This window comes from Crinia signifera, chromosome 2 (genome assembly GCF_055691185.1).
Source record: "Crinia signifera chromosome 2, ASM5569118v1, whole genome shotgun sequence".
Lineage (NCBI taxonomy): Eukaryota > Metazoa > Chordata > Amphibia > Anura > Myobatrachidae > Crinia > Crinia signifera.
Window position 1 is genome coordinate 3,440,110 of NC_139218.1, and position 24,664 is coordinate 3,464,773.

The 24,664-nt window shown below is 53.6% G+C and overlaps 1 protein-coding gene across 1 annotated transcript in view; it reads left to right on the forward strand.

Annotated features, from left to right (window-relative positions):
• Positions 1-24,664, forward strand: part of PTGFRN (prostaglandin F2 receptor inhibitor) — a 102,238-nt gene that overhangs the window by 71,551 nt on the left and 6,023 nt on the right. The window contains exons 3-7 of the mRNA XM_083168904.1: positions 14,692-15,060; positions 19,703-20,122; positions 22,085-22,411; positions 23,547-23,954; positions 24,039-24,434. Of these exons, the coding sequence (XP_083025030.1) occupies positions 14,692-15,060; positions 19,703-20,122; positions 22,085-22,411; positions 23,547-23,954; positions 24,039-24,434 (1,920 nt within the window). The remainder of the gene's footprint in view (positions 1-14,691; positions 15,061-19,702; positions 20,123-22,084; positions 22,412-23,546; positions 23,955-24,038; positions 24,435-24,664) is intronic.

Here is a 24,664-nt window from a genome sequence, read left to right on the forward strand (position 1 = left end):
TGTGTGTCTGTCGCTGTTGTGTGACGTGTGTGTCTGTCGCTGTTGTGTGACGTGTGTGTCTGTCGCTGTTGTGTGACGTGTGTTTGTCTGTCGCTGTTGTGTGACGTGTGTGTGTGTGTCTCTGTCGCTGTTGTGTGACGTGTGTGTGTGTCTGTCGCTGTTGTGTGACGTGTGGGTGTCTCTGTCGCTGTTGTGTGACGTGTGTGTCGCTGTTGTGTGACGTGTGTCTGTCTCTGTCGCTGTTGTGTGACGTGTGTGTGTCTGTCGCTGTTGTGTGACGTGTGTGTGTCTGTCGCTGTTGTGTGACGTGTGTGTGTCTGTCGCTGTTGTGTGACGTGTGTGTGTCGCTGTTGTGTGATGTGTGTCTGTCTCTGTCGCTGTTGTGTGACGTGTGTGTGTCGCTGTTGTGTGACGTGTGTGTGTCTCTGTCGCTGTTGTGTGACGTGTGTGTGTGTGTCTGTCGCTGTAGTATGACGTGTGTGTGTCTCTGTCGCTGTTGTGTGACGTGTGTGTCTCTGTCGCTGTTGTGTGACGTGTGTGTCTTTGTCGCTGTTGTGTGACGTGTGTGTGTCTCTGTCGCTGTTGTGTGACGTGTGTGTGTGTGTGTCTCTCTGTCGCTGTTGTGTGACGTGTGTGTGTGTGTGTCTCTCTGTCGCTGTTGTGTGACGTGTGTGTGTGTCTGTCGCTGTTGTGTGACGTGTGTGTGTCTCTGTCGCTGTTGTGTGACGTGTGTGTCTCTGTCGCTGTTGTGACGTGTGTGTCTCTGTCGCTGTTGTGTGACGTGTGTGTGTCTCTGTCGCTGTTGTGTGACGTGTGTGTGTGTGTGTCTCTCTGTCGCTGTTGTGTGACGTGTGTGTGTGTGTCTCTCTGTCGCTGTTGTGTGACGTGTGTGTGTGTGTGTCTGTCGCTGTTGTGTGACGTGTGTGTGTGTCTGTCGCTGTTGACGTGTGTGTGTGTGTGTCTCTTTCGCTGTTGTGACGTGTGTGTGTGTGTCTCTGTCGCTGTTGTGACGTGTGTGTGTGTGTGTGTGTCTCTGTCGCTGTTGTGACGTGTGTGTGTGTGTCTGTCGCTGTTGTGTGACGTGTGTGTGTGTGTGTGTCTGTCGCTGTTGTGTGGCGTGTGTGTGTGTGTGTCTCGGTCGCTCTTGTGTGACGTGTGTGTGTCTCTGTCGCTGTAGTGTGTGTGTGTGTGTGTGTGTGTGACTGTCCCTGTTGTGGTGTGTGTGTGTGACTGTCCCTGTTGTGTAGCTCCCAGCTGTCTGTCACAGTAGAGCGTGTCCTGACATGGGAGAGTACAGTGTGTGTGTGTGTGTGTGTGTGTCTCTGTCGCTGTTGTGTGACGTGTGTGTGTCGCTGTTGTGTGACGTGTGTCTGTCTCTGTCGCTGTTGTGTGACGTGTGTGTGTGTCGCTGTTGTGTGACGTGTGTGTGTGTCTGTCGCTGTTGTGTGACGTGTGTGTGTGTCTGTCGCTGTTGTGTGACGTGTGTGTCTCTGTCGCTGTTGTGTGACGTGTGTGTCTCTGTCGCTGTTGTGTGACGTGTCTCTCTGTCGCTGTTGTGTGACGTGTCTCTCTGTCGCTGTTGTGTGACGTGTGTGTGTCTCTCTGTCGCTGTTGTGTGACGTGTGTGTGTCTCTCTGTCGCTGTTGTGTGACGTGTGTGTGTGTCTCTCTGTCGCTGTTGTGTGACGTGTGTGTGTGTGTCTCTGTCGCTGTTGTGTGACGTGTGTGTGTCTCTTTCGCTGTTGTGACGTGTGTGTGTGTGTCTCTGTCGCTGTTGTGACGTGTGTGTGTGTCTCTGTCGCTGTTGTGACGTGTGTGTGTGTCTCTGTCGCTGTTGTGACGTGTGTGTGTGTCTGTCGCTGTTGTGTGGCGTGTGTGTCTCGGTCGCTCTTGTGTGACGTGTGTGTGTCTCTGTCGCTGTAGTGTGTGTGTGTGTGACTGTCCCTGTTGTGGTGTGTGTGTGTGTGTGTGACCCTGTTGTGTAGCTCCCAGCTGTCTGTCACAGTAGAGCATGTCCTGACACGGGAGAGTACAGTGTGTGTCGGTAGATAGGCGCAGCGTGGGAAAGCAGTGACACACGGCAGTGACGACGTCGCACTTTTGTTATATACAGTGAGAACCTTTCATGGTCTCCATAATTGTGCTGAATCTCCATCTGAGTCATACAAACATTCCACTGCGCTGCCAGGACAGAACCTCTAGGACCGGTGTCGGGTGTGGCCCCTGAGCTTTGTCGTCAATCTGTCACACCCGGCTTCGGCCCGTGGATGTTGGTGGCTGGAGGCTGTAGGGATCACTGTGGGACCATTACCTGGTGGTCACGGACCTCTGTATGAGTCTGGTTACACCGTAGACCACCATAGCGCTCACCCGGTGGTCACCCCAGCGACGGCGCGTGTCACCCGATAACACTACAGTAATATCGGGCGGTAGTGATCCGTAAGTCTATGACTAGCGACAGTCTGGTACCCGGATATGGGCCCGTCCTAGTGACTGTGGGGCTGCTGTCTGGTACGCGGGTATGGGCCCGTCCTAGTGACTGTGGGGCTGCTGTCTGGTACCCGGATATGGCCCGTCCTAGTGACTGTGGGGCTGCTGTCTGGTACCCGGTTATGGCCCATCCTAGTGACTGTGGGGCTGCTGTCTGGTAACCGGATATGGGCCCGTCCTAGTGACTGTGGGGCTGCTGTCTGGTACCCGGGTATGGGCCCGTCCTAGTGACTGTGGGGCTGCTGTCTGGTAACCGGATATGGGCCCGTCCTAGTGACTGTGGGGCTGCTGTCTGGTACCCGGATGTGGGCCCGTCCTAGTGACTGTGGGGCTGCTGTCTGGTACCCGGATATGTGCCCATCCTAGTGACTGTGGGGCTGCTGTCTGGTACGCGGGTATGGGCCCGTCCTAGTGACTGTGGGGCTGCTGTCTGGTACCCGGATGTGGGCCCTTCCTAGTGACTGTGGGGCTGCTGTCTGGTACCCGGATGTGGGCCCGTCCTAGTGACTGTGGGGCTGCTGTCTGGTACCCGGATGTGGGCCCGTCCTAGTGACTGTGGGGCTGCTGTCTGGTACCCGGGTATGGGCCCGTCCTAGTGACTGTGGGGCTGCTGTCTGGTACCCGGATATAGGCCCGTCCTAGTGACTGTGGGGCTGCTGTCTGGTACCCGGATATGGGCCCGTCCTAGTGACTGTGGGGCTGCTGTCTGGTACCCGGTTATGGCCCGTCCTAGTGACTGTGGGGCTGCTGTCTGGTACGCGGGTATGGGCCCGTCCTAGTGACTGTGGGGCTGCTGTCTGGTACCCGGATATAGGCCCGTCCTAGTGACTGTGGGGCTGCTGTCTGGTACCCGGATATGGGCCCGTCCTAGTGACTGTGGGGCTGCTGTCTGGTACCCGGTTATGGCCCGTCCTAGTGACTGTGGGGCTGCTGTCTGGTACCCGGTTATGGCCCGTCCTAGTGACTGTGGGGCTGCTGTCTGGTACCCGGATGTGGGCCCGTCCTAGTGACTGTGGGGCTGCTGTCTGGTAACCGGATATGGGCCCGTCCTAGTGACTGTGGGGCTGCTGTCTGGTACCCGGATGTGGGCCCGTCCTAGTGACTGTGGGGCTGCTGTCTGGTACCCGGATGTGGGCCCGTCCTAGTGACTGTGGGGCTGCTGTCTGGTAACCGGATATGGGCCCGTCCTAGTGACTGTGGGGCTGCTGTCTGGTACCCGGGTATGGGCCCTTCCTAGTGACTGTGGGGCTGCTGTCTGGTACCCGGTTATGGCCCATCCTAGTGACTGTGGGGCTGCTGTCTGGTACCCGGATGTGGGCCCGTCCTAGTGACTGTGGGGCTGCTGTCTGGTACCCGGATATGGGCCCATCCCGGATGTGGGCCCGTCCTAGTGACTGTGGGGCTGCTGTCTGGTACCCGGATATGTGCCCATCCTAGTGACTGTGGGGCTGCTGTCTGGTACGCGGGTATGGGCCCGTCCTAGTGACTGTGGGGCTGCTGTCTGGTACCCGGATGTGGGCCCTTCCTAGTGACTGTGGGGCTGCTGTCTGGTTCCCGGATGTGGGCCCGTCCTAGTGACTGTGGGGCTGCTGTCTGGTACCCGGATATAGGCCCGTCCTATTGACTGTGGGGCTGCTGTCTGGTACCCGGATATGGGCCCGTCCTAGTGACTGTGGGGCTGCTGTCTGGTACCCGGTTATGGCCCGTCCTAGTGACTGTGGGGCTGCTGTCTGGTACCCGGATATAGGCCCGTCCTAGTGACTGTGGGGCTGCTGTCTGGTACCCGGATGTGGGCCCGTCCTAGTGACTGTGGGGCTGCTGTCTGGTACCCGGATATGGGCCCGTCCTAGTGACTGTGGGGCTGCTGTCTGGTACCCGGTTATGGCCCGTCCTAGTGACTGTGGGGCTGCTGTCTGGTACCCGGATGTGGGCCCGTCCTAGTGACTGTGGTGCTGCTGTCTGGTAACCGGATATGGGCCCGTCCTAGTGACTGTGGGGCTGCTGTCTGGTACCCGGATGTGGGCCCGTCCTAGTGACTGTGGGGCTGCTGTCTGGTAACCGGATATGGGCCCGTCCTAGTGACTGTGGGGCTGCTGTCTGGTACCCGGGTATGGGCCCTTCCTAGTGACTGTGGGGCTGCTGTCTGGTACCCGGGTATGGGCCCTTCCTAGTGACTGTGGGGCTGCTGTCTGGTACCCGGGTATGGGCCCTTCCTAGTGACTGTGGGGCTGCTGTCTGGTACCCGGGTATGGGCCCTTCCTAGTGACTGTGGGGCTGCTGTCTGGTACCCGGATGTGGGCCCGTCCTAGTGACTGTGGGGCTGCTGTCTGGTACCCGGATGTGGGCCCGTCCTAGTGACTGTGGGGCTGCTGTCTGGTACCCAGATATGGGCCCGTCCTAGTGACTGTGGGGCTGCTGTCTGGTACCCGGATATGGGCCCGTCCTAGTCACTGTGGGGCCTACACGCGTAGCGTTGTGGGGCCGCTGTCTGGTATCCGGATATGGGCCTGTCCTAGGGACTGTGGGGTCACTGTCTGGTACATCGCTATGTGTGGCCCCCACAGATGTATAACCAGCAGCTATAGCGATGTGGGGCCCTGCGCAGCCTGCTAAATAAATGTAGTCAGTTTGCTCAGCAGGAGACTGCACATCGCATGTGTTTTGTGTAGTGAGTGTTAACTTAAATCTCCCATACTTACGCTATGCTTTATCACTGGCGCAAATCTCTACATGTGTAGGCCCAAGAGGGTCCTCTCCCAAACTTAGCCAAAGGTGTAGAATACTACAAGTCCCGAAACAGTCCTAATGATGTACACACACTTATTGTAACCAGCACAAGGTGGGGGCAGGACAGGGGAAGGGGCGCGCGGCGGGGGCAGGACAGTGGAAGGGGCGCGCGGCGGGGGCAGGACAGGGGAAGGGGGGCGTGGCGGGGGCAGGACTGGGGAAGGGGCGCGAGGCGGGGCAGGCCCGGGGAAGAGGCGGGGGCAGGACAGGGGAAGGGGCGCGCGGCGGGGGCAGGACAGTGGAAGGGGCGCGCGGCGGGGGCAGGACAGGGGAAGGGGGGCGTGGCGGGGGCAGGACTGGGGAAGGGGCGCGAGGCGGGGCAGGCCCGGGGAAGAGGCGGGGGGGGGAAAGGGGCGCGAGGTGGGGGCAGGACGGAAAGGGGCGCGAGGTGGGGGCAGGATGGAAAGGGGTGCGAGGAGGGGGTAGGAGAGGGAAAGGGGCATGAGCCGGAGGCAGGACTGGGGAGGCTGCACCAATGGCCTCTTTGGCAGGATTACGGCAGGCATGTTATGGACACGCATGTGGCACACCTCCCTATAACTGATAGGAGGGCACTGGGAGGAAAACAATGGTACCCCTACTGAGCACTAGCGAGCTAATGTAACAGTACATGTTTTTCAGATATCCCTTTATATTACCAGTGCAAAGTAAAAAACCTTTATAGTAAGTGATCCTTAAACTGACTGATCACAGGCTCTGCCCGTATACTGGGTGATTAGGGCAGTGGGTACATGGGCGCGGCAGGGACAGCTGCAGAGAACAGGACTTTGGAACTAGTAATAAAGATGTTGGGGGAAATGCTGGCACTGTTCTGCAGCGGCGTGTGTGTATTGGAGTGTGTGCTCCCAGGGTCAGTCTGCTGAGTACGGCTGTGTGTGCCCAGCATCAGCCCATCTGGCTGGCATCACTGACACATCAGGCGGCATGCTCCGCTATCAGACGTGTGATACTGCGGAGAGTTCATGCTAAGATAATTGTCATGTCGGCTGCCCGCTGTGTGCCAGCTATCTGCAGCTGCTGTCACTCTGCCAGCCCCTCTAATTCTGCAGAGGTCACCCCAGAGTGTATGTGCCAGTGCCCCCTGTCTCCTGGGTGCCCTCACCCTCCACATGGTGTGCATCATTCTGAGCCCTGTACAGGGTGTGTGATGGGGCAGCTGCATGCTTTCCCCTCGGGACGGGCACAGCAGCTGGCACACAAGGGGTCTGGTTACATCAGGATATAGATGTGATCATTTACTGGGGGTGGTCACCCAATAAGTTCCCTGTGGTCACATACCCCCGGTGTTAGTGATTAGCACCCAGCACAGTGACATGCGGTCACATACCCCCGATGTTAGTGAGTTACCCCCAGCACAGCGACGTGTGGTCACATACCTCCGGTGTTAGTGAGTTACCCCCAGCACAGCGACGTGTGGTCACATACCCCCGGTGTTAGTGATTAGCACCCAGCACAGTGACATGCGGTCACATACCCCCGGTGTTAGTGATTAGCACCCAGCACAGCGACGTGTGGTCACATACCTCCGGTGTTAGTGAGTTACCCCCAGCACAGTGACGTGTGGTCACATACCCCCGGTGTTAGTGATTAGCCCCCAGCACAGTGACATGCGGTCACATACCCCCGGTGTTAGTGATTAGCACCCAGCACAGTGACATGCGGTCACATACCCCCGGTGTTAGTGATTAGCCCCCAGCACAGTGACGTGTGGTCACATACCCCCGGTGTTAGTGATTAGCCCCCAGCACAGCGACGTGTGGTCACATACCCCCGGTGTTAGTGATTAGCCCCCAGCACAGTGACATGCGGTCACATACCCCCGGTGTTAGTGATTAGCCCCCACCACAGTGACGTGTGGTCACATACCCCTGGTGTTAGTGATTAGCCCCCAGCACAGTGACGTGCGGTCACATACCCCCGGTGTTAGTGATTAGCCCCCAGCACAGTGACATGCGGTCACATACCCCCGGTGTTAGTGATTAGCCCCCACCACAGTGACGTGTGGTCACATACCCCTGGTGTTAGTGATTAGCCCCCAGCACAGTGACATGCGGTCACATACCCCCAGTGTTAGTGATTAGCCCCCAGCACCGTGACATGCGGTCATGTACCCCCAGTGTTAGTGATTCGCCCCCAGCACCGTGACATGCGGTCACATACCTCCGGTGTTAGTGAGTTACCCCCAGCACAGTGATGTGTGGTCACCTACCCCCTGGTGTTAGTGCTTAGCCCCCAGCACGGTGACATGTGGTCACCTACCCCCTGGTGTTAGTGCTTAGCCCCCAGCACCGTGACATGCGGTCATGTACCCCCAGTGTTAGTGATTAGCCCCCAGCACCGTGACATGCGGTCACATACCTCCGGTGTTAGTGAGTTACCCCCAGCACGGGGACGTGTGGTCACATACCCCCGGTGTTAGTGAGTTTCCCCCAGCACAGTGACATGCGGTCACATACCTCCGGTGTTAGTGAGTTACCCCCAGCACGGGGACATGTGGTCACATACCCCCGGTGTTAGTGAGTTACCCCCAGCACGGGGACATGTGGTCACATACCCCCGGTGTTAGTGAGTTACCCCCAGCACAGTGATGTGTGGTCACCTACCCCCTGGTGTTAGTGATTAGCCCACAGCACAGTGACATGTGGTCGCATACCCCCAGTGTTCGTGATTAGCCCCCAGCACAGTGACATGTGGTCACATACCCCCAGTGTTCGTGATTAGCCCCCAGCACAGTGACATGTGGTCACATACCCCCAGTGTTCGTGATTATCCCCCAGCACAGTGACATGTGGTCACATACACCCAGTGTTAGTGAGTTACCCCCAGCACACTGACATGCGGTCATGTACCCCCGGTATTAGTGATTAGCCCCCAGCACAGTGACATGTGGTCACATACCCCTGGTGTTAGTGAGTTACCCCCAGCACAGTGACATGCGGTCAAATACCCCCAGTGTTAGTGATTAGCCCCCAGCACAGGGACATGTGGTCACATACCCCCAGTGTTAGTGAGTTACCCCCAGCACCGTGACATGCGGTCATGTACCCCCGGTGTTAGTGATTAGCCCCCAGCACGGTGACGTGTGGTCACATACCCCCGGTGTTAGTGAGTTTCCCCCAGCACAGTGACATACGGTCACATACCCCCGGTATTAGTGATTAGCCCCCAGCACAGTGATGTCTGGTCACATACCCCCAGTGTTAGTGATTGGCCCCCAGCACAGTGACATGTGGTCACATACCCCTGGTGTTAGTTAGTTATCCCCAGCACGGGGAGGTGTGGTCACATACCCCCGGTGTTAGTGAGTTACCCCCAGCACGGGGACATGCGATCATATACCCCCGGTGTTAGTGAGTTACCCCCACCACAGTGATGTGTGGTCACATACCCCCAGTGTTAGTGAGTTACCCCCAGTGTTAGTGATTAGCCCCCAGCACAGTGATGTGGTCACATACCCCCGGTGTTAGTGATTAGCCCCCAGCACAGTGATGTGGTCACATACCCCCGGTGTTAGTGATTAGCCCCCAGCACGGTGACATGCGGTCACATACCACCGGTGTTAGTGATTAGCCCCCAGCACGGTGACATGCGGTCACATACCCCCTGTGTTAGTGACTTACCCCCAGCACGGTGACGTGTGGTCACATACCCCCGGTGTTAGTGATTAGCCCCCAGCACGGTGACATGCGGTCACATACCCCCTGTGTTAGTGAGTTACCCCAGCACGGCGACATGTGGTCACATACCCCCGGTGTTAGTGAGTTACCCCCAGCACGGTGACAAGTGGTCACCTACCCCCCCGGTGTTAGTGATTAGCTCACAGCACAGTGACATGTGGTCACATACCCCCTCTGTGGACGCTGCGGGTGTATTTGGCTGGGCCTCCTCTGGTAGAGGTGGGGGGACTGGGGGTTCTCACAGTAAGAACCCTACAAGGCGATAAAGACGGTTGATACAATGTGCCTGGAATGTAACCCTCTCACTGCCAGTGCTCTGATACAGGAGGGGACAGATAGGGTAGCGGGACATTTACAGATTATAGTGGTGTCACAGCTGTATATAGGGGTACAGTACAGAGTATAGTGGTGTCACAGCTGTGTATAGCGGTACAGTACAGGGTACAGTGGTGTCACAGCTGTGTATAGCGGTATAGTACAGGGTATAGTGGCGTCACAGCTGTATATAGTGGTACAGTACAGGGTATAGTGGCGTCACAGCTGTATATAGCAGTACAGTACAGGGTATAGTGGCGTCACAGCTGTATATAGCGGTACAGTACAGGGTATAGTGGCGTCACAGCTGTATATAGCGGTACAGTACAGATTATAGTGGTGTCACAGCTGTATATAGGGGTACAGTACAGAGTATAGTAGTGTCACAGCTGTGTATAGCGGTACAGTGGTGTCACAGCTGTGTATAGCGGTATAGTACAGGGTTTAGTGGCGTCACAGCTGTATATAGTGGTACAGTACAGGGTATAGTGGCGTCACAGCTGTATATAGCGGTACAGTACAGGGTATAGTGGCGTCACAGCTGTATATAGCGGTACAGTACAGAGTATAGTGGTGTCACAGCTGTATATAGCGGGACATGTACAGATTATAGTGGTGTCACAGCTGTATATAGCGGTACAGTACAGAGTATAGTGGTGTCACAGCTGTATATAGCGGGACATGTACAGATTATAGTGGTGTCACAGCTGTTTATAGCGGTACAGTACAGATTATAGTGGTGTCACAGCTGTATATAGCGGTACAGTACAGAGTATAGTGGTGTCACAGCTGTATATAGCGGTACAGTACAGAGTATAGTGGCGTCACAGCTTTGTATAGCGGTACAGTACAGGGTATAGTGGCGTCACAGCTTTGTATAGTGGTACAGTACAGGGTATAGTGGCGTCACAGCTGTATATAGCGGTACAGTACAGGGTATAGTGGTGTCACAGCTGTATATAGCGGTACAGTACAGGGTATAGTGGTGTCACAGCTGTATATAGCGGTACAGTACAGAGTATAGTGGTGTCACAGCTGTATATAGCGGGACATGTACAGATTATAGTGGTGTCACAGCTGTATATAGTGGTACAGTACAGAGTATAGTGGTGTCACAGCTGTATATAGCGGGACATGTACAGATTATAGTGTTGTCACAGCTGTATATAGCGGTACAGTACAGAGTACAGTGGTGTCACAGCTTTATATAGCGGTACAGTACAGATTATAATGGTGTCAGTGGTATATAGTGGTGCAGTACAGTGTATAGTGAGATCACAGCTGTATATAGTGGTACTGTACAGGGTATAGTGGTGGTACAGTACAGGGTATAGTGGTGTCACAGCTGTATATAGCGGTACAGTACAGAGTACAGTGGTGTCACAGCTGTATATAGTGGTACAGTAGAGTATAGTGATATGACCGCTTTATATAGTGGTGCAGTACAGAGTATAGTTGTGTCACAGTGGTATATAGTGGTGCAGTACAGTGTATAGTGAGATCACAGCTGTATGTAATGGTACAGTACAGAGTATAGTGATATCACAGCTGTATATAGCGGTACAGTACAGGGTATAGTGGTGTCACAGCTGTATATAGCGGTACAGTACAGAGTACAGTGGTGTCACAGCTGTATATAGTGGTACAGTAGAGTATAGTGATATGACCGCTTTATATAGTGGTGCAGTACAGAGTAAAGTGGTATATAGTGGTGCAGTACAGTGTATAGTGAGATCACAGCTGTATATAGCGGTACAGTACAGAGTATAGTGATATCACAGCTGTATATATAGTGGTACTGTACAGGGTATAGTGGTGTCACAGCTGTGTATAGCGGTACAGTACGGGGTATAGGGCTGAGCGGCTCAGCTGTCTGGCTGGCTGACGGCTTCTCCTGCAGGGACTTGTCTGAGGTCACACTGAGCGTTGTGTAATGGACACCCCTAGGCTCGCGGTATAATCCCGGCATGTGACGGGGGGCAGCTGCATAGGGCGCAGCCAGGACGCAGGGCGGCATTTGTACTGCAGGTGCAGGGTGTGAGAGGACGACCTCTGACAGCTGGGATGGGATAGAGGTGCCCTTGTGTGCCCCCCCCCCACCACGCCTTAGCGGGGGGGGGCTTCCTTTATAGACACTAGGCAGTGGGGGACTCCTACCACTATCTGCAATGGGCGCAACAATGCACAGGGGCCCTCAGTCATGCCCCCTGCACCCATAGTGCTGAGCGCCAGTTGTGATACTGGGGGTATGCCACCAGTGACAGGACGGAGGATATTACCTGTGCTAGCTACACGTTTCCATGGGTACCAGTGGGATTGACCTCCCACCCATGCCGACACTGAATGTACGCCGATCTTACTGCGGCCCTGAGAGGGTTAAATGATTGGTATTTATTTGTCAAGTATGTAGCCGAGGTCTCCGCTGCCGGCCAGACGGGGCCCGATTCTATGAATAGAACATCTGTTATCTGCGGAGACCACGAGATTGGCTGCTGATGACATCACACACACACTGGTGAGGTCATTGGTCGAGTGTTATATCCTCTGCGGTGACCTCCTGCTGTACTAGTTATTGTGGTGGCGGTAATGTTATGCCCTGCGCCACTCCGTGTATGTACCCGCAGGGGAAAGCACTACTACCCTGATTCTATATAGTGCTCTGTAGAATGGGAGGAGTAGTCCCAGAACAGCACCACCCGCTGGCTGAGTCCCCGGGGATCTCCGTGGTATGGATAATGTACCTGTATACTCACACATATACCTGATGTACCCTAGGTACACACCAGGCGATATATATATGGGATCGCAAAGAAGGGAGAGATGCTCTGCAGTGGGTGAGAGTGCTGCAAGAGCCAAGGATGCTCTGCGGTGTCTGACATCATGTTGCACAGGGCTGGAAGAAGTGGGGAGCGATGCTCTGCAGTGTGTGAGATTATGGTGCTATAAGAGCCAGTAAGCATTGCTCTGTGGTGTGTGTGTGTGTGTGTGTGTGTGTGTGTGTGTGTGTGTGTGTGTGTGAGATTGTCCAACAGTGCTGTAAGAACCGGGGAGTGATAATCTGCAGTGTGTGAGATTGTTCCACAGTGCTGTAAGAACCTGGTGTAATGCTCTGCAGTGTGTGAGATTATCCAACAGTGCTGTAAGAACCGGGGAGTGATACTCTGCAGTGTGTGAGATTGTTCCTCAGTGCTGTAAAAACCGGGGTGTGATACTCTGCAGTGTGTGAGATTGTCCCACAGTGCTGTAAGAACCGGGGTGTGATAATCTGCAGTGTGTGAGATTGTCCAACAGTGCTGTAAGAACCGGGGAGTGATAATCTGCAGTGTGTGAGATTGTTCCACAGTGCTGTAAGAACCTGGTGTAATGCTCTGCAGTGTGTGAGATTATCCAACAGTGCTGTAAGAACCGGGGAGTGATACTCTGCAGTGTGTGAGATTGTTCCTCAGTGCTGTAAAAACCGGGGTGTGATACTCTGCAGTGTGTGAGATTGTCCCACAGTGCTGTAAGAACCGGGGTGTGATAATCTGCAGTGTGTGAGATTGTCCCACAGTGCTGTAAGAACCGGGGTGTGATACTCTGCAGTGTGTGTGATTGTCCCACAGTGCTGTAAGAACCGGGATGTGATACTCTGCAGTGTGTGTGATTGTCCCACAGTGCTGTAAGAACTGGGGTGTGATACTCTGCAGTGTGTGTGATTGTCCCACAGTGCTGTAAGAACCGGGGTGTGATACTCTGCAGTGTGTGTGATTGTCCCACAGTGCTGTAAGAACTGAGGTGTGATACTCTGCAGTTAGAGGGATTATGCTGCCCTTACAGCAGATACTGTTACAGTGAATATTACACATGCCCATTCTTATTAGGGCGCTGGTGCATAGCTTGTGCAGGGGCTACTGACAGGGCCAAGCAGATGGGCTAGCTGAACTAAGGGACACACTGACAGGGCAGACTGGCACACTGACAGGGCCAGACAGAGACCAGAAGGACCGAGGGACACACTGACAGGGCCAGGCGTGGACCAGTAGGACCGAGGGACGCACTGACAGGGCCAGGCGTGGACCAGTAGGACCGAGGGACGCACTGACAGGGCCAGGCGCGGACCAGTAGGACCGAGGGACGCACTGACAGGGCCAGGCGTGGACCAGTAGGACCGAGGGATGCACTGACAGGGCCAGGCGTGGACCAGTATGACCGAGGGAAGCACTGACAGGACCAGTAGGACCAAGGGACGCACTGACAGGGCCAGGCGTGGACCAGTAGAACTGAGGGACGCACTGACAGGGCCAGGCATGGACCAGTAGGACTGAGGGATGCACTGACAGGGCCAGTAGGACTGAGGGACGCACTGACAGGGCCAGGAATAGACCAGTAGGACCGAGGGACGCACTGACAGGGCCAGGCATGGACCAGTAGGACTGAGGGATGCACTGACAGGGCCAGTAGGACTGAGGGACGCACTGACAGGGCCAGGAATAGACCAGTAGGACCGAGGGACGCACTGACAGGGCCAGGCATGGACCAGTAGGACTGAGGGATGCACTGACAAGGCCAGTAGGACCGAGGGATGCACTGACAGGGCCAGGCATGGACCAGTAGGACTGAGGGACGCACTGACAGGGCCAGGCATGGACCAGTAGGACCGAGGGAAGCACTGACAGGGCCAGGCGTGGACCAGTAGGACCGAGGGACGCACTGACAGGACCAGTAGGACCAAGGGACGCACTGACAGGGCCAGGCGTGGACCAGTAGAACTGAGGGACGCACTGACAGGGCCAGGCATGGACCAGTAGGACTGAGGGATGCACTGACAGGGCCAGGCGTGGACCAGTAGGACTGAGGGATGCACTGACAGGGCCAGTAGGACTGAGGGACGCACTGACAGGGCCAGGAATAGACCAGTAGGACCGAGGGACGCACTGACAGGGCCAGGCATGGACCAGTAGGACTGAGGGATGCACTGACAGGGCCAGTAGGACTGAGGGACGCACTGACAGGGCCAGGCATGGACCAGTAGGACTGAGGGATGCACTGACAGGGCCAGTAGGACTGAGGGACGCACTGACAGGGCCAGGAATAGACCAGTAGGACCGAGGGACGCACTGACCGTGCTCTTGCTTTCACTTGTAAATGAGATAATTATCTAGGGTGACCAACTCATCCCTTTAATCCGGGACACATATTAATTACACAGGTTCTGTGGCAGTTTAAAACCAGGTGAAAGCCAGCCACAGAACCTGTGTAATTAATATGTGTCCCGGATTAAAGGGATGAGTTGGTCACCCTATAATTATCCCAGGACCTGTTTGCTGGGCGCATCCTGATGACATAGAGGAGGCACTCGGCACATGATTGGTGTAACCAGTCCCCACCCCTTCCCTCCCCCAGCTTGTACCATGATCATGTGACCTCTTCCTGTCTTCCTACAGATGCTGTGTGGGGTCGGATAGTCGGTGTCCCCAGCAGTCCCCTTCTGCGAGTGGATGGGACAGACGTCTCCCTCTCCTGTAACGTCACCGAGTATGAGGGCCCCGTAGAACAGAACTTTGATTGGACGTTCTCCTCCGGATCCGGGCCCCCTGTTGGGGTAGTCAGTACCTGGGACGACTCGTTCACGCACATCTCGTTCTCTGCCCGGGTGAGATCGGGGGGCATCAAGCTTCAGAGGGTGAGCAACAACGCCGTGGTCCTGCACATCCGCCAGCTGAAGACCACCGATGAGGGCAACTATACCTGCTCCACGCCCAGCACCGATGCCACCTTCAGCGGGAACTATGATGCCCACTTACAGCTGAAAGGTATATATGGGGCTTTCCTGGCACTATCGATGTGTGATATTGGTACAGAGGGGCCCATTTATCAAACCATATTTGCGGCTAACACACGTTTTCGGGGTTTAGCCGCAAATATTAACTATCTCCTAAATGTATCATAGAATCTCCGATCCCTGCTGCGATCCCCCCCTGCAGCGCCGCCGGCCGCATCCCCCATAGGTTTCTATGGGGATGCGAAGCTGCCCGATATCGCACCCCTGGGCTATCGCCATTCTGGGATATGGTGAAACTACATCTACTAGCTTTCGAAGCATTAGCGTCGGAGAGTTGGGTCCTCAGGAGACGATTGTCATCTCTTCAGTACACCACTGTAGCAGTTGGTCGTTGTGTTGCTGTGGATGTGGATTCTCTCCCGCTGAGCGCTCCAGCAGACCGGTAATGGCCAGGATCTCCTGGTTCTCTCTGCCACATCCTCCATCCATGCCATGCAGGGTACTCCTGCCCCTCCTGGTGGCACAGCCGGGTACTGCAGAACACTCTCGTTTCTTGTTTCTCAATTTTTTTTTGTAAATATCTTGTTATTGTTGCTTCACCACCACCACCACTCCCCCCCCTTGTTTTCGCAGTACCCCACAGTCTGCACTGTATGTCCCCTCACCTGACCCCCCTGGGACTTCTTCCCTCTACTCGTGCTCCTAATATACCCCACGTCTCCCCCATCGCCTGTACTTCTTCCCGCGCTCTCTGCGTCCACTGATTTCCCTTGTAGAGTGTAAGCTCTTGCGAGCAGGTCCCTCTCCTCCTCTCCCTTGGTGGTCGGACCTGCTGGCAATCCGACCGGGGACCTCCCTCCCCATGCGGGGGGGCGGGGCGGGTAGCATGGTCCATGGGGCTGGCAGTTCCTAGTAGTGGGTCTGTCCAAATAGCGGCTGGGTGCTTGTAGCGGTATTTTGCCAGGCGGCGGTGCGGGATGCGGCTGCTAAATATATTTAAATGACTGGCCGGACGTTGATTGGCCGAGAAAATACTCTCGGCCAGTCATTTCAAAATATTCAGCAGCCGCATCTCTCCCTGCGTCCCACCAACCGCACTGAGCACCCTGATGTCTCCCTCTGAGTCGCTCACTTTGCTGCTGGCAACCTGGAAGCTGCAGCGGCTCCCAGGATCCCTCCGCCACCAGCCTCTGAGTCTCTCTCTGCTGCCGGCCGCCGGGAAGCTGCAGCGGCTTCTAGGATCCCTCCGCCACCAGCCTCTGAGTCTCTCTCTGCTGCCGGCCGCCGGGAAGCTGCAGCGGCTCCCAGGATCCCTCCGCCACCAGCCTCTGAGTCTCTCTCTGCTGCCGGCCGCCGGGAAGCTGCAGCGGCTCCCAGGATCCCTCCGCCACCAGCCTCTGAGTCTCTCTCTGCTGCCGGCCGCCGGGAAGCTGCAGCGGCTTCTAGGATCCCTCCGCCACCAGCCTCTGAGTCTCTCTCTGCTGCCGGCCGCCAGGAAGCTGCAGCGGCTTCTAGGATCCCTCCGCCACCAGCCTCTTAGTCTCTCACTTTGCTGCTGGCCACCTGGAAGCTGCCGCGGCTTCTAGGATCCCTCCGCCACCAGCCTCTGAGTCTCTCTCTGCTGCCGGCCGCCGGGAAGCTGCAGCGGCTTCTAGGATCCCTCCGCCTCCAGCCTGTGAGTCTCTCACTTTGCTGCTGGCAACCTGAAAGCTGCAGCGGCTCCCAGGATCCCTCCGCCACCAACCTCTGAGTCTCTCTCTGCTGCCGGCCGCCGGGAAGCTGCAGCGGCTTCTAGGATCCCTCCGCCACCAGCCTCTGAGTCTCTCTCTGCTGCCGGCCGCCGGGAAGCTGCAGCGGCTTCTAGGATCCCTCCGCCACCAGCCTCTGAGTCTCTCTCTGCTGCCGGCCACCGGGAAGCTGCAGCGGCTTCTAGGATCCCTCCGCCACCAGCCTCTGAGTCTCTCTCTGCTGCCGGCCGCCTGGAAGCTGCAGCGGCTCCCAGGATCCCTTCTTCCCGCTAGCCGCAGGGGCAGATTTAGTTTTCATACAGGGGGCGATCTTCACCCCCCTGTATCTGTCCCTGGGCCAGGGGAATGCCAGGCGGCAGGGTGCACCTTGCCGGACATAGTGTACAAAAAAAACAGCGCTGGGGAGATTAGATAGATCTAAATAGATGTTGTAGATACTTATATATTTTTTTATTAATATATATATATATATATATTTGTCTAGTGTCCATTTGTGTGTCTCGGAAACACTGCCATCTGCTTCTCTTACACATGCACAAACACAGAGGCAATCACAAGGTAGCAGACTGGCTTTACAAGCATTTGTTTCAAGCGGGCTTACTAGTAAATGTATGTTTTTGTATTCATTAGCAGAGAATTAGAATAATTCCTTATTTAAGGTCATGTTGCTGTGCGGTCTCCGCCATAGTATATACTGCAGCTTTCTGTTACTGGTTAGTATATAAGATAATTATTGGGCATCTGTAGCGCCTGGCACTAGTTAGTATATAAGATAATTATTGGGTATCTGTAGCGCCTGGCACTAGTTAGTATATAAGATAATTATTGGGTATCTGTAGCGCCTGGTACTAGTTAGTATATAAGATAATTATTGGGTATCTGTAGCGCCTGGTACTAGTTAGTATATAAGATAATTATTGGGTATCTGTAGCGCCTGGCACTAGTTAGTATATAAGATAATTATTGGGTATCTGTAGCGCCTGGCACTAGTTAGTATATAAGATAACTATTGGGTATCTGTAGCGCCTGGTACTAGTTAGTATATAAGATAATTATCGGGCATCTGTAGCGCCTGGTACTAGTTAGTATATAAGATAATTATTGGGTATCTGTAGCGCCTGGTACTAGTTAGTATATAAGATAATTATTGGGCATCTGTAGCGCCTGGTACTAGTTAGTATATAAGATAATTATTGGGTATCTGTAGCGCCTGGTACTAGTTAGTATATAAGATAATTATTGGGTATCTGTAGCGCCTGGCACTAGTTGGTATATAAGATAATTATTGGGCATCTGTAGCGCCTGCTACTAGTTAGTATATAAGATAATTATTGGGCATCTGTAGCGCCTGGTACTAGTTAGTATATAAGATAATTATTGGGTATCTGTAGCGCCTGGTACTAGTTAGTATATAAGATAATTATTGGGTATCTGTAGCGCCTGGTACTAGTTAGTATATAAGATAATTATCGGGTATCTGTAGCGCCTGGTACTAGTTAGTATATAAGATAATTATTGGGCATCTGTAGCGCCTGGTACTAGTTAGTATATAAGATAATTATTGGGTATCTGTAGCGCCTGGTACTAGTTAGTATATAAGATAATTATTGGGTATCTGTAGCGCCTGGTACTAGTTAGTATATAAGATAATTATTGGGTATCTGTAGCGCCTGGTACTAGTTAGTATATAAGATAATTATTGGGTATCTGTAGCGCCTGGCACTAGTTAGTATATAAGATAATTATCGGGTATCTGTAGCGCCTGGCACTAGTTAGTATATAAGATAACTATCGGGTATCTGTAGCGCCTGGTACTAGTTAGTATATAAGATAATTATCGGGTATCTCTAGCGCCTGGTACTAGTTAGTATATAAGATAATTATCGGGTATCTGTAGCGCCTGGTACTAGTTAGTGTATATAAGATAACTATTGGGTATCTGTAGCGCCTGGTACTAGTTAGTATATAAGATAACTATTGGGTATCTGTAGCGCCTGGTACTAGTTAGTATATAAGATAACTATTGGGTATCTGTAGCGCCTGGTACTAGTTAGTATATAAGATAATTATTGGGTATCTGTAGCGCCTGGTACTAGTTAGTATATAAGATAATTATTGGGTATCTGTAGCGCCTGGTACTAGTTAGTATATAAGATAATTATTGGGTATCTGTAGCGCCTGGCACTAGTTAGTATATAAGATAATTATTGGGTATCTGTAGCGCCTGGCACTAGTTAGTATATAAGATAATCATTGGGTATCTGTAGCGCCTGGTACTAGTTAGTATATAAGATAATTATCGGGTATCTGTAGCGCCTGGCACTAGTTAGTATATAAGATAATTATCGGGTATCTGTAGCGCCTGGCACTAGTTAGTATATAAGATAATTATCGGGTATTTGTAGCGCCTGGCACTAGTTAGTATATAAGATAATTATCGGGTATCTGTAGCGCCTGGCACTAGTTAGTATATAAGATAATTATTGGGTATCTGTAGCGCCTGGCACTAGTTAGTATATAAGATAATTATTGGGTATCTGTAGCGCCTGGCACTAGTTGGTATATAAGATAATTATTGGGTATCTGTAGCGCCTGGTAGTAGTTAGTATATAAGATAATTATTGGGTATCTGTAGCGCCTGGCACTAGTTGGTATATAAGATAATTATTGGGTATCTGTAGCGCCTGGTAGTAGTTAGTATATAAGATAATTATTGGGTATCTGTAGCGCCTGGCACTAGTTAGTATATAAGATAATTATTGGGTATCTGTAGCGCCTGGTACTAGTTAGTATATAAGATAATTATTGGGCATCTGTAGCGCCTGGTACTAGTTAGTTTATAAGATAATTATTGGGTATCTGTAGCGCCTGGCACTAGTGGCGTTGTGTTGGACTTCATCTGACGCCTTCCTTTTCTGCATCTAGTGATCTCCGACTCGCTAAGACTTGGAGGTACGAAGGGTCGTCTGACAAATGTCCGCCACGTGACTGATGGCGGCTCATTCCAGCTCCGGTGTCAGGCGTCATTTGCAGAATCTGCTGCTCACACCCACCTTTCGCTCACCTGGGAGCACCAAGTTGAGGGCACTGCCACCGAGGTCCTGACACTTACACACCTGGGGCGCCTCCAGCCCGGCCCGGAGTACGCAGTCCGTTACACCAGCGGCGAGGTACGGCTGGACACGACCGAAGCCGATGTGTACCAGCTAACGGTGGATGGGGCGCAGCCATCAGATGCGGGAAATTACAGCTGCGTTGCCCGTACTTGGGTGCAGGGGCCTGACGGCTGGGAGAAGATTCAGGAGAAGAGGGTAGCAGTTGCCCGTATGGCAGTCCGGCCAATTGGTAAGTAACTTGGCAAAAGAGAATTCTTTGCTAACTGTGCCTAGGGATGTGGCTGGTCAGAGCGGGTGCCCAGAATGTGCCTAGGGCAGAGTGGGGTGCATGGACTGTGCCATTTGGGTCGGATAAATAATGCCAAGGCCAGATGATCTTCAGGAGACTATTTGGGCATCGATGTTGAATGGATGAGAAGTAACGGTGGGCAGTGATGGGTGACCGCTGTGACCGAACTGGATCGGGCAGTAATGGGGTGAAATGGGCAGTTCAGTGTGCTGTACTGGGGTAGTAATGGGGTGAGATGACTGTACGGGGACTGTATGGGTAGTGGTTTGTTGAGATGACTGTACAGGGACTGGATGGTTAATGGTTGGATTAGATCACTGTTTGGGGACTGGGTGGGTAGTGCTTGGGTGAGATGACTGTACGGGGACTGATGAGTATTGGTTGGGTGAGATGACTGTACAGGGACTGGATGGTTAATGGTTGGGTTAGATCACTGTTTGGGGACTGGGTGGATAGTGGGGACTGGGTGGGTAGTGGTTGGGTGAGATGACTGTACGGGGACTGATGGGTATTGGTTGGGTGAGATGACTGTACAGGGACTGGATGGTTAATGGTTGGGTGAGATGACTGTATGGGGACTGGGTGGGTAATGGTTTGTTGAGATGACTGTATGGGGACTGGGTGGGTAGTAGTTGGGTGAGATGACTGTATGGGGACTGGGTGGGTAGTGGTTGGGTGAGATGACTGTATGGGGACTGGGTGGGTAGTGGTTGGGTGAGATGACTGGATGGGTAGTGGTTTGGTGAGATGACTGTATGGGGACTGGGTGGGTATTGGTTGGGTGAGCTGACTGTATGGGGACTGGGTGGGTATTGGTTGGGTGAGCTGACTGTATGGGGACTGGGTGGGTAGTGGTTTGGTGAGATGACTGTACGGGGACTGGATGGGTAGTTGGGTGAGGACTACGGGGGCTACATGCTTAATGGTTGGCTGATATGACTGTACGGGGACTGGATGGACAATGGTTGGGTGATATGACTGTATAGGGACTGGGTGGTTAGTGGTTGGGTGAGATGACTGGCTGGACAATGGTTGGGTGGGATGACTGTACGGGGACTGGATGGACAATGGTTGGGTGAGATGACTGTACAGGGACTGGATGGGTAATGGTTGGCTGATATGACTATGGGGATTGAATGGTTAGTGGTTGGGTGAGATGACTCTACGGGGACTGGATGGACAATGGTTGGGTGAGATGACTGAACAGGGACTGGATGGACAATGGTTAGGTGAGATGACTGTATAGGGACTGGATGGGTAATGGTTGGCTGATATGACTATGGGGACTGAATGGTTAGTGGTTGGGTGAGATGACTGTACAGGGACTGGATGGACAATGGTTGGGTGAGATGACTGTACAGGGACTGGATGGACAATGGTTGGGTGAGATGACTGCAGGGACTGGATGGACAATGGTTGGGTGAGATGACTGTGCAGGGACTGGATGGACAATGGTTGGGTGAGATGACTGTACAGGGACTGGATGGACAATGGTTGGGTGAGATGACTGTGCAGGGACTGGATGGACAATGGTTGGGTGAGATGACTGTACAGGGACTGGATGGACAATGGTTGGGTGAGATGACTGCAGGGACTGGATGGACAATGGTTGGGTGAGATGACTGTACAAGGACTGGATGGACAAAGGTTGGGTGAGATGACTGTATAGGGACTGGATGGGTAATGGTTGGCTGATATGACTATGGGGACTGAATGGTTAGTGGTTGGGTGAGATGACTGTACAGTGACTGGATGGACAATGGTTGGGTGAGATGACTGTATAGGGACTGGATGGACAATGGTTGGGTGAGATGACTGTATAGGGACTGGATGGGTAATGGTTGGCTGATATGAATTGTATACTACTGGAACCATCATTGTTTTTCTCTTCTCCCCACAAAGATCTGAGTGTGAGCATCACAGAGCCTGAAGTAGACGTCCAGGAGGGAAGCCCCTTTAATCTGACTTGTCTGGTATCGCTGGATTCCGACGTGCCACTGATAACCCGCGTACGCTGGTTCAGCTCCAATGCGGAGGAGGTACCCAGTGGGCCAGATCCTGACCCTACACGGGAGAATAATATAACCCGTCAGATACAGGTGCCAGTGGCATGGGGTACTGATGATTATACATGCCACGCCACAGCCTGGGCCCTGCTGCCAAACAAGACCTGGCATCCTGTAGCAGAAAGGACGTCCAACCCGACCAGCGTGAGGATCCGTTATCCATGTGAGTGGCCCACTACAGGATGACCTGTCCCTGCATAGTCTCCTGATCCCCGCACATACAGCCATACACTCTTGGTATGGTCACTTCTGCAGTAACCAGAGCCATGGATATCTGGAGCAGCAGTACATGTGCTATGGTCTGATATCTGTGTGTACTGGTATTACAGAATGGGATCATCTGGGACATCAGCTTTAAATGTTCTAGATTCAAGAAATAATGTCTCCTATTTGTATTTTCCAATTGCCTCTCCCAGAGTATGGATCTCTAGTTAGGTTCTCTCCTCCCAGGTTCAGTAGAACCCCTGTTCTCTACATACTCTGTTCCCCCTGGGTCGGTAGCACCTCTCTGTTCTCCATCTCTGCTCCGTGATAGGTTCCCCCCCCCCCCCCCCCCGGGTCAGTAGCCCCTCTCTGTTCTTCATCTCTGCTCCATGAAAGGTTCCTCTCCTCCCCCTTGGTCAGTAGCCCCGCTCTGTTCTCCATCTCTGCTCCCTGATGGGTTCCTCCCCCCCCCCCCCCCCCGGTCAGTAGCCCCTCTCTGTTCTTCATCTCTGCTCCATGAAAGGTTCCTCTCCTCCCCCTTGGTCAGTAGCCCCGCTCTGTTCTCCATCTCTGCTCCCTGATAGGTTCCTCTCCTCCCCCTTGGTCAGTAGCCCCGCTCTGTTCTCCATCTCTGCTCCTTGAAAGGTTTCTCTCCTCCCCATGGGTCAGTAGCACCTCTCTGTTCTTCATCTCTGCTCCATGAAAGGTTCCTCTCCTCCCCCTTGGTCAGTAGCCCCGCTCTGTTCTCCATCTCTGCTCCTTGAAAGGTTCCTCTCCTCCCCATGGGTCAGTAGCACCTCTCTGTTCTTCATCTCTGCTCCATGAAAGGTTCCTCTCCTCCCCCTTGGTCAGTAGCCCCGCTCTGTTCTCCATCTCTGCTCCCTGATAGGTTCCTCTCCTCCCCCTTGGTCAGTAGCCCCGCTCTGTTCTCCATCTCTGCTCCCTGATAGGTTCCTCTCTTCCCCCTGGGTCAGTAAACCTTCTGTATCTCTCAGCTGTCTTCCTCTTCTCCTACATACAGGTACTGGCCTATTCTGTAATTGCCTTCTCCCTACCATTCTTCCGCACTAATCCCAGATTTGTTTCTATCACAGTACTGGACCTCTCTGTCTCTCTGACCACATCTGTGATGCCCCAGATGTCTGAGGAGCCCACAGAGTTACTGTGTGATGTCAGCATGTCCGGAGACCCCCGCTTCTCTGTCATCTGGTACTTCCGTCCAGCTGACGCTCCAGACACCACATCTCGGTTTCTGGGCTCCCTCAGCCATGATTGGAGCCTTCTCATGGGTGAGCACTACCAGCAGCGAATGGAGAGGGGAGAGATCTTCCTCTCTCGCCGAGGTCCCAAGATCTTTGTTCTGCGAATCCAATGGACGTCCGAGGAGGACAGGGGGAATTATCACTGTGTGGTTACAGCGTGGAAACGTCAGCGCAATGATACCTGGGCATCGGCCGCCGAAGCGACCTCTAACCCCATCAATGTCTCCTGGCATGTGGAAGGTTGGTTTGTGTATAGCATTGGGGGGTGTTTGTTAGGCCGTGTTTCTGTTTCGCACCATTAAACTTTAAACCATCTTTGTGCAGCTCCTGCCCTCATCGTTCATGCCAGGCTGATAAGGATGGTGTCCGTGGCAGGTGGCATCTTCGAGATGATGTGCACAGTGCAGGCTGAGAACATCCCGTCTCCGCATTACTCTGTGCAGGTGACGCGGAGACCCCCGCAGCTTACCACAGGCCCCACCGATATCCTCACGCTGGCCCGCGACGGAGTCACCCGCCGCAAGCTGACCAGCACTAGTAACTCCATGCTGGAGAAGGGCAAGGAAGGAGCCTATCTCTTCAGGCTGTACCAAGCGCAGAACCAAGATGTTGGGGCGTATCAATGTACGGTCTCTGCCTGGACACAAGGAGGAGGCGGAGCTTGGAGAATGGTGCAGAATCGGACATCCAATGTGGTGCCGCTGGAGTTCCAGACGTCAGGTGGGGACTCTCCTCACTATGGCAGGGGGGCATTTATATATGTGGGTGGCTTATAGTTGTCACAACCTGCCATGTCTATCTTCTCTCTACACACTATATACCGGGCGCTGTGTAGCGGGCCTGCTGTTACGCACTGTGTACCACCTTTGTACACAGTGCACACCTCCTTTCAGGGTGACTCTCGCAGAGCCCCTGTCCAGCATGTACTGTGCACCCTTGTTCCCTCTCTC